We start from the raw sequence: 12331 nt of genomic DNA, 5'->3' as shown, positions 1-12331 counted from the left end.
GTGCTTGCCAAGTACTGTTCTGCTAGGGAGAGCGTTCTACCGGCGTCCGGTGACATTATACAATATTAGCTAGTGCTGCGAGGAACTGCTCATAATTTTCAATGCCAGCAACATCTGCTGTAACGTGGTTCTAGTCACGTGAGATTCGCGGCAGGAATGACTGCGAGAAGCATTTCGTGTTGCATGACGCAATTCCGACTGTGTGATTATGAACGATGCGGCGGGATACATAAACTGGCTTGGGGATGAGGTGAGCACGCAGAGTCGGATGATGATACAATTTGTGGAACAGGGTGATACGAAACACTTTTCTACGCGATGTCAGCGATGGGGGGCAGAGATTAGACTTGATAGTAGCTATACTCGCTGTGCGGTTGTCGTTAGCAAGGATAAAACGTATAGAGTTATTTTGTACGGTCTAAAGATGATTATTTGTCATTAGTAGGGTCCTATGCAGGCGTTGCACACTCGAGTTCAATAGTTTAAAATCAGAAGGAACATTAAAAAAGTTGCGACGTAAGTAGCCTAGTATGCGATTAGCATTCATAATTATGTTCTCGGTATGAAGAGATCAGTTAAAATTAGAAGTAATGTGAACGCCGAAGGGTTTATATGACGACACTGATTCCAACGAAATGTTATTGATGTAGTAGTGAGGTGGGGCGGAAGTTTTTCTAGATGCACGCGTGACTTCACATTTGTTAATATTAAGCTGCATTAATCATTATTTGCACCAGTTCCCTATTGTGCTGAGGTCTGATTGAAGTAAGGTAATGTCGTTAGCGTTGGTTATCTCTCTAAAAATGGCGCAATCATAAGCGAACAGGTGAATATGAGAGTTCACAAAAGAGGGGAGAACAATAATGTAAAGTAGAAACAGTAGGCAGTTCAGCGCCTGTGTTGTGGGGCCACTTCCTTGTCTTTTGTACTGTTTCCTTCATTTGACTTCAAGGACCGACTAGCCCGCCAAAAAGCCCTATTGGACCTTTCGCTAACAGGGATGGTCATCGAACATAGCTTTTTCTTTCTCATTTCCCTGTCTGCCGTGCTCTTTTTTTTTTCGTTTTGACGACCTCAGTCGTCGAAGGTCCTGCATTTCCAGGGTTCTGTTCTTTCAGCGTTATTTTCCCCCGCTCCCTATATTTCATAGTTTTCTTCATTTTTCTTCCGCTTCATCAACCCCCCCCCCCCCTCTCCATTCACAGGTGGATTTGCAGCCATATTGCCCTAGCCCCGATTTTCTTCCGGTTTTTGCACCTCCATCGCATCACCGCTTCCCGGCTGCGCCTGCGCTCTGCTTGAAGCGCGTTTTTTTGCGGCTTCACTCCGCTCAGCTCACATATGTTTATCGGTCTCCGTGCCTTCGATGTATTCCTTCGATGCATGCCTTCGATGTATTCGATGTATGCCTTCGATGGCGCTTGCTTAGGGCCGTTTTTTCTCTCTGACCTTTGAAGGAAGTGCTACTCGTGTGGAGCTTCGCCCGGTGCTTTTGCTCTTTGATTTGTCTTTTTGAGAACGCACTCCAAACTTATTGACTGCGCATCGGAGGGCAGATTCGCCAGGTTAATTACGGCAGCGTCTCTCGAACAGGCAGCTGGGAGAATTTTCAGGCTGAACTTCTCCAGGCACTCACTTTTGACTGGATACTTAGGCACGTGTGAGAAGTAATCAGCGCTTTTGATCGCCCCGATTCTTTGGCACGGTTTATTTTAGTCGCTGCCGGGAGAAGTCCGAGACTAAATCGGCTCATGACAAGGATCTGTACAGCATGAGCTCAGTACCTGCTATGTCTTCTGTTATTTCTCGCGAACATTCCTGCATAATGAGAACTTGTGAGTACTAAGTAGAAACATCTATGCGCTTGGATACAACTGAAACAGGAGGAAATCAACAATTTGGACCTACGGTGCAACTTAGTAACATCGGCATTTATCGGCTGTAATAAAATACAATTCGAATATTAAAGTTCCGGATTGTTAGGGTGAGGGAGGGATACAGGAGTGAAGGAGGGCCAGAGAGTTTTGCAAAGTGAAGGCGATGGTGAGGGAAGGCCAATGATTTATTGGCGAGGAGGAAGGAAAGGCGGAAGTGAGAATGCTTGCTCACCTCTCGCTGTAGGAAACAAGATTGCGCAGGCCAGTTTCAAAACACGTTTCTGTCATTCGCGCTTTCGTTCTCACCAGCAACCTGAAAACTCAATTTCTCGCTGACGAAGGTTCAGGTACAAGCTAGCTGCTTCCCGAGGCTTCCTAAACACCGCAAAACATACAACGAAGACACAAAAGGTCACGCACTACGCTGTGTGTCCCTTTTTATCGTCGTCCGTGTGTTCCGCGCGGTTTTTGGAAGCAGCTTCTAGTCGAATAAACGAGAATACAGGGAAAAAGCGGTCGCCGCGAAAAAAGCGCCGATGCGGGCACACGTGCCCAAACTTTGCCTGTTCCGCGTGCTGCCTCCATCTTCTCTGCTGCCCCCTTTCCACCAACAGACGCTCAGGCAGGCTGAGAGCCGTATCAGGGCAATTGGGACATTCTGCGAATGTCAGCCATCGCGAGAGCCTCCGGGCCTTGCAAATTTCAGAGGATTCTCATACTAGACTTACATGGGACAAAGTGGCCGGCAACTAGGTAAATTCTTTCATCTGCGTTTCCGAGCTGCTATGCGTCCCGGCTAATACGTTCCCCCCTCCCCCGATTTCGTGCAAAGGGTAACAGCGGGTTTCTGCTGTGTGTACCGAAACAGCAGAAAACTACTCTGTGATGTCCCCAGAGCGGGGAGCGACAGACGGGTGAAAGTGTGGCTAGCCGTAACGCGAATCTTTTAAGAGCGCAGCCTGTCGAGTGCGCGAGTGTGGCGGAACATTTGTTTACGGACTGTAGTGATTGCGCTTACTCCCTGGAGAAACAAATGTTCCGCCACACTCTCAGCGTGAATGAAACAAAGGCATTTAACAAAAAAACTGCATGCTGAAAGTAAGACAAAAAAATCAATCCTTGCGAGAGTGAACCAGAACGGAAAAAAAAAGCTTGAAGGGCGAATTCGCGACCATCGATTGCGGATAGCAGGGGAGAAGGGGGGAGGGGAGGCAAGGGCTTCCTTGGTACTTACTGAAGGCGGTGGGGGTTTCTTGAGGCAAAAATATCTTAGAACCGATGGTCTAAATAGTTCGCGAAAAGTTTGGTGTTTAAAAAAATTTACGACTGTGGTGATGAGAAATGCAGTGTATTGCTTCAGTGAGCTGTTCTCGTGCCCTATTACTAACATCTATAAGCTGTATTTTTGCCTTTAGTAACTGCAGGGTGAACATTGGCCTGTATTAAAAGTTCGCTGTGTTTCAGACAGCTTATTTTTCCTTGAACAAAAAGTTCCAATATTAGACCATCTGTAACCTTGCGCTTTCAGTGTTTCGTGTTCCCGCATTGTACTTTAAACTACTGTTGCAACCCTACAGTAGTATACAAATAAGCATCGTAAAATACTCATAAAAAGCATAAAACAAAAAAGCATAAAGTAATAAAGCATTAGCATAAATAAGCATCGAGTACTGCAATGTCAGCTCCGTGTGACATGCGAAGGAATGGACGCCTTAGAGCGTTGAGTACTAGCTTAAAATGAACAGATGCTTTCACCGTGAAAAAGAAGTGAGAGCCGTTATTGAAGAGGAAACGCAACATATGAATTGTGGGTTCGCGTAACTCAATAGGGCAACTTGAGAACGGTAGAGATGCGAGGAGGAAAGGCGAAGCTTCGCGGCGAATGCAGGGAGGACGCCAAGCTGCAGAAAGAGAGGATCAGAAGCAGGATCTGCTGCGTGTATACATTGAAAGCAGGCATACAGAAGTCGGGGCTTGCCGTGGCGAGAGGGGAGAAGACTGGAGAAATACGGAAGAGGCATCTATGCTGAAGTGACATTGTCAGGCTGAGTATGATGAGAGCAAAAAGGCGCTGTGGCTGCAGCCATACAGAACCACAAGGAGGCGGAAAGAGTGTACACCTCCCGCTTGATCGTGTTGGATTCGACGGGGGCAGAGCAGGCTGCTCCTCCATCTCGCATGGCGTGCGCCTGCGTGTATCATCAAGTTGAGTGTGCAGCCTCAGTAGGCGTCAGGCCGTCACCTTAGCGTGTGTTGGCTGATTTGAATGGAGTTGCCCATTACTGCAAGCTTGCAGAACCATGGCTTCTTTTGCGAGCCAGGTAGCTCGATGTGGCAAGCTCATGCGCGCAGCGAAGTGACGAGGCTCCGAAGAGGGGCAGCTGCCGAAAGTATGATTTCCAGGAACAAACCTAATGGGAATAAAGGCAGGCCAGCGGACAGAGTGCAGTATAATGCTGACACGAAACAGCCGCATGCAATCGCTCAGTGCTGGACCTAATGCTTGGGCAGTCATCATCATCAGTCTGACTACACCCACTGCAGGGCAAAGGCCTCTCCCACGTCACTCCAAATAACCCCGTCCTTTGCCAGTTGCGGCCGCTGTATCCCCGCAAACTTCTTAATCTCATCCGCCCATCTAACTTTCTGCCGTCCCCTGCTACGTTTGCCTTCTCTTGGAATCCACTCCGTTGCCCTTAAGGACCAGCGGTTATCTTGCCTTCGCATCACATGCCCTGCCCAAGCCCATTTCTTCCTCTTGATTTCAACTAGGATATCATTAACCCGCGTTTGTTCCCTCACACACCTCGCCCTCTTCCGATCTCTTAACGTTTCACCTATAATTTTTCTTTCCCTACCTCGCTGCGTTGTCCTCAACTTAAGCTGAACCCTTTTTGTTAGTCTCTACGTTTCTGCCCCATAGGTGAGTACCGGTAAGATACAGCTGTTTTATACTTTTTTCTTGAGGGATATTGGTAAATATCCCTGGGCAGTATCATCCCTGGACACTATATTGGACGATATCAATATACAAAAGCCAGTTGTCCAGACATAGCGGTACCCATAGCTGCGCAAGCATGTATTCGGGCATCGTGGCTGCATGATCTCTGCGGAGCGTCGCAGTCAGCTCCAGGAGGATACGGCAAAGAGCTGGGCATTCCTCCACCGCTGTGTGCTGTATTCTTACCGTGCGAAAACGGCAGTTTATGATTAAAGTGGCCGAGGACCATGCAAATATATTCATTGCTTCTACTAACATCAGAAACACCAGGCGCGGTGGACAAATTGCTTTCGCGTTCGGCTACTGAGCCCAAAATCGCGGGAGCGAGTCCTGCCCGGCCGCTGGAGCCGCATATGTCAGTCCACGTTCGAGAGCCCCAGGCGGTCCAAATAATCCAGAACCCTCCGCTATGACCTCTCTTGTAGCTCACCTCTCGCTGTGGGACTTCACGCCTACACTCCGCATACCAATACAAATAACATCAGAGGCCCTCTGCCAAACGCGATGCACTTGGTAATCAAATAGCTATCAGTGAATGCAAAATGGTCGCACTAACAGAAAATTGTTTGAATGAATTCATATACGATAACAAAGTCGAAGCCATATTGTGCAACTGCGACATTTTCCCTTGAGACCAAGTAGCCGAACGAGGCGATGGCACCTTGATAGCCACTTCTGACAACCTTCAAAGCCGAAGCGTGACCGTTTACTGACCTCTGGAAGTATTATTTATCTGCTCTAAGGCCTCATTTCTGTCCCCGTAATCCACTTTGGCTACTCCGCTCCCGATAGCCAGGTTTCGTTCATCCCCTTCTTTCACAATGTCGTTAGAGAAATAAGCTGTAAACTTCCTGACGCTTTGGTATTTACACACGCTAATCTTTACTCATCGCAATAACTGGGTGTAACTAGTCTCTGACGTCACCAAATTCTTCTAAGTGCATTTTATGAATACGTGCCAAACTTTTACTCTAACCCAAGTGCTTCCCTTTCTTATAAGGAAAACCTGAATCACACGCATACTCATACCAACGTTATTTGCTGGGCCTCAGTGGTTTTCAATAACTCGTGAACGTTTCTCGGCCATCTACGCAAATTAAAAAGGGAACTAAATAGCCTCACTTCAATATAAAATGCATTAGAAGGCAATGAACTGATTAGGTGAACTCTATCGTGTAGTTGGCTTCTATTCTGTGCTATATTCTCTGCTACCATGTTATGTTCTATACTTGCTTGAGGGTACTGGTAAGCGCTAGAAAAATACATAGAGGGACGAACATACAGGACGAAGCGCTTCTAAAAACTGTTTATTGTGTGAAGAAACATGAGTATATATACATATCAACGCCATATCATGCGCAGAAGAGGGAAGAGCACAGTGGGTTAGCGCGCCTATTCATAACCACCAGTTATCTTCAGCTACTTCAGCTTGACATTCAGGTCGTAATAATTTAGAGTAAAGGATGGTAATTGGGCTTAAACAATTAAGACACATTTCTAGTATTTTTCCATCTAGTATGCGCGCGATGGTGATTAAAATATATTTTCTCTAGTTCGAAAATTACTGCTGCATCATGGTGATGATGATGATGACTACTGCTGCGGCAACATTTAAATGCTTAGACAATCATTTAACGAGATCTGAAGGGGTCATTTCACACAACGCGTCTAGCACCTCCATCGGTGAAGTCACTAGCTTGCTCAGTATTTATTAGACCCAAACTGGAATGTACACGCGCATCTGGAGTCGCCATAAAAATAGCATTTATACTGCTCTAGAAGTAATAAAAAACCGCTCAGCAAGATTCATCTACTCGACCTTCTTGTAATGTACCATCGTCAGCACTCTTAACGCGAACGCTCGAGCCCGTCTGCCACTGACATCAGCGCCGCTGAGGCTCGGCCGCTGGGTCTGCGACAATATTAGGATAGAAGCAAGGCACGAGCTATCTCCAACCGCCGCAAACACACCGCGCATCATGGTCTCCGACTGAGCGCCCAGTGCAGCATGCGCAATCTAGTGCCCTTGTGAAGCGTGCTGACGACGATAAGTGCCACTGGACTAAAACGAAATGCTCACCGCACCTCGCAAGCCGCCTTAAAATTTAAAGACTGCCTTTTTCGTAAGTTCGACTGTCATCCACTTCATGAGTCTGTTATGCGCCCAGCCCACCTCATCTCAATCCTTTAGTCGGACGCGATGGCTGTCTTCCCTCCCGCTGCTTGACATCGGCGCATCTTCGCCCAATTTTTGGTTGGATGGCAACGGACTGGAGTCACGTGTTTGACTGCTTCCTGCTTCAATCCGACCCATCAGCGTACAGCGTATCAGTCGGAAGAATTATTTGCTTGAAACCTCACCACTCAGGAGTACCTTTTTAATGGTGCTTTTTAGGGACTAGCAGAGCATAAAAACAAATAAAAGGAAGGCTTTGTATCATTGTACTGTACAGAGCATAGTGCTGAGAAAACGCTAGTTTTTCCTTTTCTGCGCCTCTGCAAATATATCTCCACACATGCGTGTGATAAACCAGATGCTTGTTGGGGGCCTACTGTTCTTTTTCGCAGTATTATTAATAAGGCATTTTTCTTCTTCGTAAGCAAAGGTTCAGCTGGGAGTGACGGTACTCACGACACTGTGCAGTAACTGTGTAAGCAAAGAGCGTTCCTGAAAACGGCATGAAAGTTATATATTTCCTAACGCCTTCTGTCGAAAGGCACCAGTTTTCAGAACTAATGAAGTGTATCTGGTACCAGACGCTTAATTATAATCGAATACAACCCAAGAACGAAGTCACAAATGGCCCTCAAAAGAACCCCTTCCGCTAATGGTGTCGACCGATTACCATGACGTCTCGGTTAATCCATGGCTAATTTTCTTGTTTCCACCGGCCCCCGCGATGTCACGCTAGCAGGTGCAAGGGGATTAGCCCCGACGTCATGACAGTTGGTCGACTCCACTGGCAATAGGGCCTCCTCTGAGGACCATTTGGCACTTCGTTCTGGAATTATATCCGAATATAGGCGCAGGTATAATCGTATGCGGATGGATTTACACGATTTCCTCAAAGCGTAATTTCCAAGGTAGTCTTGCTTATTACAGAGCCATTTCGTGAACACCAAGTGATGGACTTGATATTGTTTTACGATTGCACAAATCCTCCCTATAATGAAAAGGAAGTGCCTGTGGCTGAAATCGTGGACGAGCGGACTTTAAAGCGTTCTTCTGCATTGGTTTCCTGCGTCTTTTTCAGGCACGCACTAGCAATGGACTGCCCTGCAGTTGCCCTCCGCTTCGCTAGAGTGTGGGAACGGTGACCATGCCATTCGAGTGGTGGTCCTTCACCCGGGACCGGCGGCCCCTGGTAGACCTCCTGTGCCTGCTGTACGGCCTCAGCTCGTGGCTGGCCATCACTGGCCTCTGGATGGAGCTGCCCCTCCTGGTGCACGCGCTTCCCGAAGGCTGGGCACTGTCAGCCTCGCTTAGTCTGGCCATCCAACTCGGCAACGTGGGCCCGCTCTTGTACGGCCTCGGTCGGTTCTTCTGCGCCCGCTACTGCACGGGACCCCGGGCCCTCAGTGCTGCGAACCATGTGCAACTCTGCGTCGGCCTGGCTGCTTGTGTGGTGCTCATCTGCTCCTGGAAGGTGACCACCGTTGTGCTCGGCCAAGAGACCAGCCTGCTGCTCTTGATAGCCGCATTCGCGCTCTCGATCGTCGACTGCACTTCGTCAGTCGTGTACTTGCCTTTTATGGGCCGCTTCCGGGAAGTGTACATGACATCCTACCTGGTGGGGGAAGGTGTGGGGGGAATCGTGCCTAGCCTCGTAGCTCTTGCGCAGGGACTGAGTGAACCAGAATGTATAAACCGGACAGGCACTCTGGGCGTCGAAGATTCGTCAAATACTTCTTTGCCGATCAATCAGACAAGCATGGTGCTGCAGGTTGGGGCCACGAACTTTGAGCCCGAAGTTTTCTTTGGGGTACTTCTGGCGTTGGTGGTGTTAAGCTACGCCTCCTTCGTTCTGCTCGACAACTGCAGGTATTTCCAGACTGAGTGGGTGAGTGCAGTGAATACTGCGACGCCAGAACTGCAAGCGTGGTATTTATTTCGTGAATTGTCAGCAATACGCTGTTGTATAAGCATTGCTTACGGGTAGGCCTGCACTTCCCTATCCATTAATTTTGAGAGTTTTCATTGCGCCGTTATTTTCAACCAAAATTCACTGTCCACTATCTAGAGATTTTTGGAAACCTTGGCAGAGAATAAAAGTTCGACGAAATTTCATTTCCACCTGATGGTTTTTGCCCGGCAACGGTCTTTCTTCTTGCATCCCCATATTCCGACTGCGCTCTAGAAAATAAACAAAACGATCAGCACAAGATTTTCTTTGAAAACAGGCCTGATTCGCATCTTCCTTATCTGTGTCACAACTTTTGCTGGGAACGAATTCATTATTGCAAAGGAAAGTGCATTAGTTGCTCACTAATCGCGCGCTCGCGCTCTGTGCTGCTAATTAGTTTCCAAGGAGCATGCCTTCGGATTGCACCTACGGGCATCCTCCGTGGCAGTGATGGTGGAGTTGCCAAATTAGTCGATTTTTTCCCCTTCCGAGCTTCAAAGCAACGCTTTTGACGTCGCTTGTGACGCCAATAGCCTGTGTGCGTAAGTTATTAGCTGCCATGAATTTCATTTCAGTTCAGCATTCAAGCGACTACTGCCCTGTTATAGTTCCGTCACGCTCTGCTTTGGGAAGAGAAAGGTTCTATGAGAACTGTGTCGTTCGGCAAAATTAAATTAATTCAAAACTGTAATGAGAACCATCTTTCGACAATCGTGGTATGGATAACATATAAAAGCCCACACCAAAAACACCTGTGGCACAATGTTAGGATAGTGCCCACACCGCAGTATTGCAGTATTTCAAACTAACTAGTCCGAGGCCTGGTTAAGTTTTTCGGTTATTCTAGTGGACAAGCATGCAATAAGTTGCTTCGGTTAGCTCGTATCCGAATTTCTGTTCCAGCTGCTTTGTGACCTGCCACACTGCTGGTGAGTGGCTACGTTAAGTGGCGGTGTCTAAACAAACATTTTTATTCATATTTCTGCGAAGGAAATAAAAAATTACAAATTCAATATTTACTGACAGACATGTTGTTATCTGTTTAGGAGAAGTGTGACCCACGAATTTGAGAATTCATTCATTACTGATAGACACGCTGTAATCTCCTTTCCTTCCGTTCAAAAACATGCTTTCTTCGGTGCGATTTTATGGACCGATGCGAAGTGGACTCAGATAGGTTTACTGGCAAAACGGCCACTCTATATTACTGCGAGAAGGGGGTGGATATTTACAAGGAACCGCCACATCAAATTCAGTGCGCTGTTTTGAAAGTCGGCACTTTAGCTCCGACGACTTGATAAAAGAACAGAAGAATTATGAAAGCGAAGACAGCTGCTTTAAATGCCGCTATGCACACGCGACCAATTTTTTAAACAGTATCGCGCGACCATCTTCCAGCCGACTTGTTAACGCCTTATAAGGGCGCGGAGCAGCGAATCAAGCGAGAATCAGCGCGTGTACTTCATATGCGCTTATTATGCTTGTTTCGCCTTTCCGCGCCGTGATAAGGCGCTGGCAAGTCAGCTTGTTGATAGTGGCGCGATACTGTTAAAAAATTGGCAGCGTGTACACTTTAAGCTTTGCTGAAAGACACGCACAAAAGTTACGCGCGATGATCAGATTGCCTGAGAACATTCTTAGTTTCCTGAAGATAATGATGCGAGCTATTCGATGCTACATTAAGCACAGAATCCTGCCCTGTTTATTTAGTTGTTGAATCGTCAAGTTTAGTGAAAATAAACGCCATAAACATTACTTTCAAGACATCAAATCAAAATCCTGTTCGTAGGACGTTTGCGGGTAATATCGACAACTCTGTGTGAGGTCCGAAGTTTTGGTTTTGGTTTATTGGGGTTTAACGTCCCAAAGCTACTCAGGCTATGAGGGACGCCGTAGTGAAGGTCTCCGTAAATTTCGACCACCTGGGGTTCTTTTACGTGCACTGAGATCGCACAGCACACGGGCCTCTAGAATTTCGCCTTCATCGAAATTCAGCCACCGCGGCCGGGATCGAACCCGCGTCTTTCGGGCCAGCAGCCGAGCGCCGTAGCCACTGAGCCACCGCGGCGGGGGGTCCGAAGTTCAATTTACAGATGTGAAGTAACCGCTCTGGGGAAGACAGAGTGCGCGGTGGCGCAGATGCTTCGCAAAATAATTAGGAACAGTAGAAATTTCGTTCAGTGAGACGAGACAAGATTAGGGGAAAAGAAGTCCGATTAACGTTGTTTTTCCCACGCTTTCTTCGATTTGCAGATCCCATGAGGCGCTGATGGGGCGCTGACGTCACACTTGAATCAATACCGCTAACAACTGTGTAACGTCCATGGGCTCGGTAATCCAGACTCAAGCGCGTAGAGCCTTTGTTAGGCTTGTGTAGGTTTGTGCGTGTTCTCCACAGATGCCAATGCGAAAGTTGGCTCCAGAGCAGACAACGAAGAACACAATGACTCAATCAATCTCGCTTCCAGATTGGAAGCGAGACTGATTGAGTAATGTGTTGTTCAAATAATTCAGGAAACCGGCACCGAGGCAAAGAATAATACGGAAAACAAGCGCATAAATGTGTGTTGTCCAATCTGTGTCCAGTCGTGTGTTTCAAATTGCAGAATTAAATTAAGACTGATGTTTTTTTTGCTTAAAGTAGCATCAAGTAGCTTGCATCATTACCTTCAGGCACCGAGGAACGTTCGCAGATTTTTATTTATTTAACAGAATATCAGAAAGCGGGGAGAGAGAGTTAAGAAACATAAACCAATAAAGAACGCAGACAAGACAACACATCATGGACATTGTCAGTACCATCAACACATAATGCATGCGCCCCGCCGTGGTGGCTCAGTGGTTACGGCGCTCGGCTGCTGACCCGAAAGACGCGGGTTCGATCCCGGCCGCGGCGGCCGAATTTCAATCATGGCGAAATTCTAGAGGTCCGTGTACTGTGCGATGTCAGTGCACGTTAAAGAACCCCAGGTGGTCGAAATTTCCGGAACCCTTCACTACGGCGTCTCTCATAGCCTGAATCGCTTTGGGACGTTGAACCCCAAAAAACGAAACCAAACATCATGAATGCATGAAAAAAAATCTTTGCCCGAACACTTCCGCATACACACACAAAAAAATTGATATTGTACTTCATTAGATCTGCTGATTTCGAAAATTTCATCACCGTAAGACAGCCTGCTAAGTTAGAGCTTACAAGAAACAAATGTGCTACAAGTCTTCAGATTTGTTGAATTTTTAGTGCTTTCAGATTGTGACGAACAGGAATTGCCTGATCAAAATTAATCAATGCTATTAAAATTCCTTGTCTCCAATAGTCCTGACGCATG

The 12331-nt window shown here is 47.1% G+C and overlaps 1 protein-coding gene across 3 annotated transcripts in view; it reads left to right on the top strand.

The window, feature by feature from the left end:
- LOC149327643 (solute carrier family 52, riboflavin transporter, member 3-B-like) overlaps positions 1 to 12331 on the top strand; it is a 105866-nt gene that overhangs the window by 58791 nt on the left and 34744 nt on the right. For all 3 annotated transcript variants that reach the window (XM_089563705.1, XM_089563704.1, XM_089563703.1), the window contains exon 2: positions 8133 to 8939. In XM_089563705.1, the coding sequence (XP_089419831.1) occupies positions 8199 to 8939 (741 nt within the window). In that variant the 5' untranslated portion in view covers positions 8133 to 8198. The remainder of the gene's footprint in view (positions 1 to 8132; positions 8940 to 12331) is intronic.

The sequence above is a fragment of the Amblyomma mixtum genome, chromosome 10 (genome assembly GCF_055824585.1).
Source record: "Amblyomma mixtum isolate Tamu chromosome 10, ASM5582458v1, whole genome shotgun sequence".
Lineage (NCBI taxonomy): Eukaryota > Metazoa > Arthropoda > Arachnida > Ixodida > Ixodidae > Amblyomma > Amblyomma mixtum.
The sequence above is the reverse complement of the archived record's forward strand: the minus strand, read 5'-3'. Positions and strand labels throughout refer to the sequence as shown.